This window comes from Cydia splendana, chromosome 11 (assembly GCF_910591565.1).
Source record: "Cydia splendana chromosome 11, ilCydSple1.2, whole genome shotgun sequence".
NCBI classification, from domain to species: Eukaryota; Metazoa; Arthropoda; class Insecta; order Lepidoptera; family Tortricidae; genus Cydia; species Cydia splendana.
Genome location: NC_085970.1, coordinates 21,433,008 through 21,441,870, shown reverse-complemented (window position 1 = coordinate 21,441,870; position 8,863 = coordinate 21,433,008). Strand labels below are relative to the sequence as shown.

The following is an 8,863-nucleotide window of genomic DNA, read 5'->3' as shown; positions in this document are numbered from 1 at the left end:
AATTTTAACTTGAAAATAATTGTAATTCAATGAAAATGTAAGACAAAATATTCATGGCTATTCCCTATAATGTTTTCTTTGTTAGGCAAAAAGCGCCATCTAGTACGTACTTATTGAAACACGAGTATGAGAATGTAGCGTGAACGCTGGATGAGCGCCTTTGCTTTGAAAGTTTCGTAATAGTTCCGCTGTTTGTAACAAGATGGCGGTGTATTGTAAACAATGAGATCCAATTATGTATGTACAGTCAAGTGTAATAATATGGGTGTAGAGTAGATAACTTACGCAAAGATATGTCCCATAGTTCTTAATTCGCTGACATAAGAGCTATGGGACATATTTTTGAGTATGATTTGTGCACCCATATTTTTCTACTTGACTGTACCAAACTGTACTTAGTTTTATTCTATATCTATGGTTAAAATAAGTTTATAATTTGATAATGATAGCTAGTACAGTTAGTACTAATTTATTAACTGACAAAAAAAACTAGTAAAATGATGTTGGCTACAAAAATATCTTCTCTTATGGCTCCTGTAAGGCATTTAAAAAATCTTAGCCATATTTTTGCAGCTTACCCTATTAAAATACATATAAGAGCTGACGTATAATATTCATGAAAATATTTATGGCTACCCGAGTGATACAATTTTAATGATTAGGTAATCAAAAGTGAGGAAAATGCTACATAGCAAACTTGAACTTGTAATTACAAGAGTATTAAGTACCTACTAGCGCCATCTGTATTTTACAAAGGTCATTGAATGTTGCGAAATAATCAACACAATATTATCCAAATCGTTTATTCAAGCAAATGAACATAATATGAACAAACTATAACATTAAATTTACCTACTTAATGATATTTACATTCCATACCTCGCTTACCTTACCGATAGTGATTATTCTATACGTATACCTAACTTATACTAAATAAACAATACGTACTTATAAAAATGCAGAATACATATCACGAGAACATATTCAAATATTTATATATTGACAACAATAAAATTTGTAAAATAGCAACGCGATGTGAGTTGCGTGCAGTCGGTCTCAAGTTCAGTCCACTATATTCTCTTATGGGAGTGGGAGTATTTTTAGATCACCCAAAGGCGGCATCACCTGTGCGATGACTGATGATGATGACATATTTTTTATACCGAAATTGAAAGCGACTGTACGTAGGCATGACAATTGCGCAACCGGCCACTGGCAGTGGAATACCTCTCTGTAAACGTACCTAATCGACGCCACACACCTACTATATTTACAACAATATAATTACAGTGAAATAGAAAATCTAAATAAATAATTTGACATACATCCTTGTGAGCAAACCCTAATAAAATCTAAGATTTTCACAATAATACTCTGCATTTTTATGTCGGATATCTCTTAGAACAATTATTGATAATGTTTATCAATAAAATTGTCATTATGAAATTATATTGGAAGTGCCTTCGCAACTGATCCGTGTATCTACCGGTGGTAGTCGAACGAAACCCATCTCAAGTGTTGGTTCAGAAATCAAGTCAATATCTAAAATAGCCTCAGGAGCCCTACAGCTAATCAGAGGACCACATACCAACACCAGAGCAATGCCAAAGTAACACGTCTTGTCATATAAAACTTAAATAGTAGTGCATATTATGTCGTGATTTGAATAAAACTAAGAAACAAGTCCTGACTTCATGTTCTTAGTGGCTGCGGGAGCCCACTTGGTGGGCTCCGGTGGGCAGCCACTAGAAACATTCTTCGGAACATAAATATTCAAATTATAACTAGCATCCTAAACACCGTCTCATTCAAAGGTTTTAAAATCATTACATGAACTTTAAGAATTTCAGCATTACGAGGAAGACAGGACATTTAATTTGTCCTTTCGGTTTAGATTAGCAAATCAGACAATGCTAGTTGATTTACAGAGATGTACTTGTCAATACATGATTAATGTAAAAAAATATTAATATGTATAATAGAAATATAAACTAATAATAAGTTAAGAGACAATTCTACACAATTCTTGCCCGTTTTAATGCATGTGGCAAGATTCGAATTGCTCAGTAGGCACTTTCACATAAGTCAAATCAAGTCACGATGTAGGCAACTCTGCAGAATCACACATAGAAACAGAGTGTATGCTGCCACATCCAGGAGAGGTACAAGACAGATCAACATTAATCAGTTAAAACATGAGCGGAAATCAGGACATTACAATAATACGTTTATATTAGGAGTTTATTAAAATATTTTAGTAAAAACTCTATGAGGACACTTTCTACACAGACCCATATAACATACAAAAAAAACTCATAAACTATATTATGATTTTAAAATATACTATAGTTCGACCGACTCACTAATAGTGTTTCACAGACATTTACAAGTTAGATCAATCACTCGTGCTACTGCGGCGGCGCCGGCGGCGCTCCCTGACTGGCTGACTTGGTGATGACGATGGTCTGTTTGCCGCCAACTCCTGCCTTGCCCAGCTGGAGCATATTAGAGGGCAGGGTGATGATCTTGTTGCCACCTACAGTGTTAGCAGACACTAGTTTCACAATGGTGGCGCCCGGGGCGATGCCCGCACTGGACGCCGCGCCCGCGGTCGCTGAGGGTCGGTTTTGCATCATAGCTACCTTCGGCATCGTCGCTACAGTCATGCCTGTTGAGGTCTTCACTAAAGTCACGTATTGCGGGGCCGAGGAGGCCTGCGCGCCACCGCCAGGTGTCTTCTTTATAATGACGGGGATACCCGCGTTGCCGCCGGCGGACCGCATCACCGCGCCGCTCCCCGCGGCCGCCGCCGCCGTCGTTGCCGTGACTGTCTGCTCGCCGGACTTGGCTGTGACGATCTTGTACACTGGCGCCTTGACTTGTCCTTGAAGCGGCGAGCCGGCGAGCTGTAACGTTCCGCCACTGCTTATGACAGGTAAACCAGCGCCCCCAAGTTTAACGGGTACTCCGCCGGCGACTTTGTGTATTCCCGCGCCCGCTTGGACTGGCATGCCGCCCGCAGTTTTCACTAATACGTTACTTGTGCCGATTTTGACGTTGCCGGCGCCCAGTTTGAGTACGCCGCCGGCCTTTTGCACGCCGCCCGTTGTCAGTTTGCCTTGCATGCCCTGGATGCCGGCCGCTCCCAGCTTGAGGGGAACTTGTCCGCCAGCTAGTTTGACAGCGCTCCCAGCTCCTAGTTTAACAGGAACGCCGGCCGCTCCGCCCGCCTTGACTTGTACGAAACGTGGAGTTCCGCCCGCGGCCGAGCCGAGCACGAGCTGCGTCGGAGCCGTGCTGACGCGCGCGGTGGCCGCGGCGCCCGGTGTGCTAGCCGCGCTGACTATACGCGTCACGCCCTGCGGCGTCACAGCCGCGACCTTGATCTGCGACGATCCGGCCGGAGACTTCACTACTGTCTTGCCGTGGTATGTCGCTTGTTTGAGCGCGGGCGTTCCGGGAGAAATCTTGACGGCGGCCTGAGCGGGAACCTTTATAGCGCCTGGCATGATCTTCTGTGGCGTCGTGACAGGCGAGGCTACAGGGGAGGCGGCGGCGGCGACAGGCACGGCGCGCGCGGGCATCTCCATGGGCGGCAGGCCAATGGATGTAGGCGAGGTGAGACCGAAGGCTTTAGCCGCATCGGGCTGCGAGGATGGCGAGGCGGGCGGCGGCGCGGCCACCGGTTCCGCGGCGGCTGGGAACCTAGCCGGCGCCACCTTGCCACATTTCTGCACCTGTAAAAGGTAGGTGGTGACCGTGTTCATGGCCGGCCAGCACAGCTCCAGTGACGTCGTGCCCGCGCGGACCAGCGCGACGCGACCCGCTTGAGGAGGCACTCCCACTTCCAAATACCACAGATCCTTGCAGCAAATCTGATTATTCCAAGTTTTTCTATATCCATCTCGCCCTGACCATATGTAAAGTCTTGTCTGTATAGCGACTGCACTGTGGCCAGCTCTCGCTCTCGGAACACAATCTTCAAACTTGTCCAGAGCTATGTTGTCCCATGTCATATTCTCTAAATTGAGTGATGCAAGAGTGTTAGTGCATTTCCATTCCTTCTCATGGGTGGCTAGCTTGGATTCGTCGGGTACCAGCGGCACCCAGCCACCATATACGTACATGTGGTGGCCAACTACAGTGGCTGTGTGCAGGGAGCGCGGCAGGGGCGCCGGTCCCCCCACTTCAGGTCGGGACCATGACATGCTGTCTACATCTAAAACCCACAAATCGCCAAGACGGGATCCGCTCATGCCTCCGTATATGATAAGTGAAGATTTGCCACTGTGCCTATCTGTATATGAAACGCCACTGTGTGACTCGCGCGGGGGAGGGGACTGTCCGTAGGTGAGCGGGATGTCCCACACCGTCATCGAGGAGTTGGGATACAGCTCGAGGGTGTACAGATCGTTGAGGTACCTCGGGATGTTGTTCTTCGGGTCGTCGCTCTCGTTGGCCAGCCCACCGAACAGGTACACCTTGCCGTTGAGCAGGGTGAAACTGTGCCCGAGGCGAGGACACGGCGGCAGGCCCTGTTTCGGCGGCAGCGGCTTCAGACGCTTCCATTCCCACCGGGAAGCTTGCAGTTCGTACAGGTCGTTAGAATACTTGCCGTACTCCACCATGCCGCCGAAAACCAGCAGACGCGTTCCGTCGACTACGAAGCCGTATGCGGCGCATCCCGGAGGCACCTCCCCCTTGGTGACGGGCACGAACCATTGGTTTGTAGTGGTGTTGAAGACGTGAAGCTCGTGAACGATACCTTCGTTACCACCGCCGAAAACTATCATCAAATCTTTGATGGCGACAGCGCGGTGACCATGGCGAGGTCGGGGCTGGGGGCCGGTGGGATTGTACACTTTTTGCCACTTAAGTACGGCGTTTTCCTTCATTTTTACTATACATTTGTCACTAAAAGCTTTATACCGTATGTATCGCTCGGGATGCGTATCTATAGCATAGACAATGAGAAACGTCGTAAATAAGCTTCGAAGAAAATATTCAGGCCAGTAGAAGCTACATACATCAATCCTATTCGACTTTCTCTTTCGCACTTGTAGCTCGTGCCTATGAGTAAAAAAAGATCACCTTACGCAGCTTCGAGCGTATAACAAAAATGGCGTTAGCAACAGCGCTGCCAATTTGACAAAAAGAGAAAGAGCGGCGTCGGACGTCAAGAATTTGCTTATGGTTCAATATAGTTTTAAAATAATTGTTGTTCAGCCAAACATAATGACTTTTATCGACCTATAAATACAATTTGTATAATTAAGGCACACAAAAATTGTTTTTTGTTAAGTACTTTTATTACAATTCTATTCTAGGGTGAGTGGTTGTATTTTATTTTATTTTTAATAAGATGTTATGTCTTTACCATTTAACAGTGGAACCGAGGTGGTTATTGAGCGGGCTAAATTAAAATAATTGTTTTTCGCTGATGGCGAAATTCCATTTTCATTTTCTCAATTACTCGCGTCATTTCAAATGTAACTATTTTAATGCTTATACAGCAATATTTTGAACTTCTTTCCTCAACATGGGACGTTTCCTTATAATTATTTAATGCCGCGTACAGACCAAACCAACAAACGCAAAAACCCTGCTCCACACTCGCGTTCGCGGCTTCGCACCGCGATTCGCGCACGAGTGTGGAGGGGGCTAAAGAAGGATGACAAATGATTGTTGGCATGTTGGCACCCGTTCCGGCTCAAATTCGAATGATAATGGACTGTGACGAAATAATTGTCATTGTAGTTTTATTTATTATTACGAGTTACAAAGGAAAACAGAAAAAATCACTAAACAAAAGGCGAGATGACGAACAATCACATATTTTAAGAATAAATTTCCCTCGTCATCTTTTGATGTTCGTCAAAAAACGCCCAAATATTCGTTCGTCAATAACAAAGAGCATATAATCACTACGTTCTGGTCAATAAAAGCATGAAATCACGAATGTCATAAACATAAAACCTTCACATAACTATTCTACGCATCCAGTTCTACGCATGTGGATTCGCGTTAGTATTTGCATTTGCATTAAGATGAATCTATTCGCGGACCAACTCTTACCCCACATTCGCGTCATTCGCAAATGAATATCTGAGCGTCCTTCACATGTGTACAAACCTTTCGTACAATTGGGATAAAAACCGCCGGATTACACATTTTCTCCTACTCCTTCCCAAAAAAGTATGTCATTGGTTGTGTATGTATATTTCTGTGGATTTGATATTTCGCATATGACGTAATCTTTTTTTAAACAATTTCCTTTTTAAGTAATATATGAATTTTTAAATAGCGCCATCTGCAGTTACCTTTGCGGGTTTATCCCTATAGTGGCGCACCAGCAGTGGTTCGAAATACTCGTAGATAAAGCCTGGTAGAGTTAGACCAAGATAACGAAGATAAGCATGCAACGATTTTGATAGCATACGCAGTGCAAGTGTTATTTATACATCATAATGTTATAGAAGCTTGACGTTTAAAATAACACTTGCACTGGCGTGTGGTACAAAGAGTAGTATAATATGTATATAGGATGTGCTATCAAAATCGTTGCAGACTTTTCTTGGTCTAAAGGCCCCAGTACACAATGGGCCATCGCCGGCCACTCCAAGGGACGCATTTATGCGTTAGAGGGAGCAAGTGGTATTGCTATCTCATTCTACCGCATGGCTGCGTCCCTTGGAGTGGCCGGCGATGGCCCATTGTGTACTGGGGCCTTAACAGTACCCATTATTAGGAGGGGAAGCTTATGAAAGGCCTACGTCTTTTGGCAGATCCTATAAAAAGGAAGTTATTAATATTGAGTTATACGTATAAAGTAGAAAAATATAATATAATGGCCTATAGCCGGTCAAACAAGTTTGTCAGTAGAGAAAGGTGCGAAATCCAAATTTTCAATGGTACTATAATCCTTCGCGTTTATACATTTTGAAAAATGTTTCCGCTCTTTCCTACGGACGGAAATTGCTCGACAAAGTATACGTTGATATCATGTAAATCTTGAATTATAACTACCGTACAAGTGTAGAGTTAGGCCAAGCGCGCACCACGACTTTTTGTCGCGCGATAATTTAGTCGCAGAAATGTAACGTATGTGTTTCTATGGCAGTGCGCGCATATGCGACAAAAAAATCGCAGCGATTTTAAAATTGTGATTTGTCACATTTTTCCGCGACTGCTCGCGACGCGATTGTCGCAAAGTGAATTGCGGCATACGGAGTTGTATGGCCCCGCGCGCACTGCGATAATAAAATCGCACCCGGACCTCAGTCGGCATATCGCTCTCCAAGCGTCAACATGTCGGAACCTGCTGCTGAAGACGCTAGATGTTGACCATTTAATTATGGAAATAGAAGGAGATCACCTTTGTGGTATAAATACTCAAAGTCATACAGCGATCACATATTAGAGACAACGTTTCATGACAAACGACTGGTACGAAATCCATGTTGAGAATGAACAAACCGCGACTTTTTCATCGCAGTGCGCGCAGTGAATTTTCTGCGATATATTACAGCGCGATTCTAAAATCGTGTCGCAAAAACTAAAATCGTGGTGCGCGCTTAGGCTTAGCCCTCATACGCACGAGGGTTTTTTCAACGCGCGTTAAAAAAGCGTTTGAATGACACAAATTGAAACATGTTTATATTTGTTTAGACGTTGGCGAAAAAGCGCTCGTGCGAATGAGGACTTAGGCCCCATTTAAACGAGAGCTTTTTCAACGCGCGTTAAAAAAGCGCTTGGATCCGTCTACACGCTAAATTCGATTTAACGACCAACGCTTAAAGTCGAAAATCCAACATCGCTTGATAAAAAGCGCCACCGCCATCGTGTGAATAAATATACATGTATCCCTTTGTGTCATTTAAACGGTTTTTTAACGTGCGTTGTAAAATCGTTCGTGCGTATAAGCTCGACCAAGCAAAGTTGGCAGTGATTTTGATAGTCCAGATTAGTAAGTATTATATTCTTTGGTCCAGATTGTGCAAGTCTTATTTTAAACATCAAACTTCTATGAAAACATGACATTTTTAATGACACTTGCACAATCTAGACTATCAAAATCGCTGCCAGCTTAGCTTGGCCTAACTCTAAGCCCCCATTCGCACGACAGCTTTTTCGACGCGCGTTAAAAAAGCGCTTAAATCTGTCCGCACTCTAATTTCGACCTTACGTCCAAGGCTTAAAGTCGAAAATCCAACAACGCTTGATAAAAAGCGCCACCGCTGTCGTGTGAATAAATACACACGTATCCATTTGTGTCATTCAAACGCTTTTTTAACGCGCGTTGAAAAAGCTGTCGTGTGAATGGGGGCTAAAGGCCCCAGTACACAATGGGCCATCGCCGGCCACTCCAAGGGACGCATTTATGCGGTAGAGGGAGCAAGTGATATTGCCATCTCATTCTACCGCATGGCTGCGTCCCTTGGAGTGGCCGGCGATGGCCCATTGTGTACTGGGGCCTTAATAAGATTTTACAACGATGTACTAATTCTTTTCAACCACTTTGAAACCGCCTCAGTCATAGACAAAGTAATAAATTTGAACGCATCATAAACGACGGTATTTATTGCCTAAATGTTGGTACCACACGATTAAATGGCGGGCCCGGCAAGTATAAACTCACAGCTTTCTTTTTTCATAAATGTTGGACTAATGAATGGTTTTATTTTTTTTACTCACATTTAACTTTTACTGTGTAAGTGAAATCAGGATTGGCCAGTAAATAAAATATTACGTAAGATAATTAGATTTTATGAAATTAAGTTTTGAGTTGAAATAAACGTTGTTATTTTTACAATTAAATTTTAAATTGAAGTTGAGTATTTTGAGTATGTTTGAGATTGCTCAT

The 8,863-nt window shown here is 43.7% G+C and overlaps 1 protein-coding gene across 1 annotated transcript; it reads right to left on the bottom strand.

The window, feature by feature from the left end:
* Nucleotides 1-789: 789 nt before the first annotated feature.
* Nucleotides 790-5,055, bottom strand: LOC134794849 (host cell factor 1). Its single transcript, XM_063766649.1, has one exon. The coding sequence runs from the start codon at nucleotides 4,893-4,895 to the stop codon at nucleotides 2,409-2,411; it is 2,487 nt and encodes an 828-aa protein (XP_063622719.1). The 5' UTR covers nucleotides 4,896-5,055; the 3' UTR covers nucleotides 790-2,408.
* Nucleotides 5,056-8,863: the final 3,808 nt, after the last annotated feature.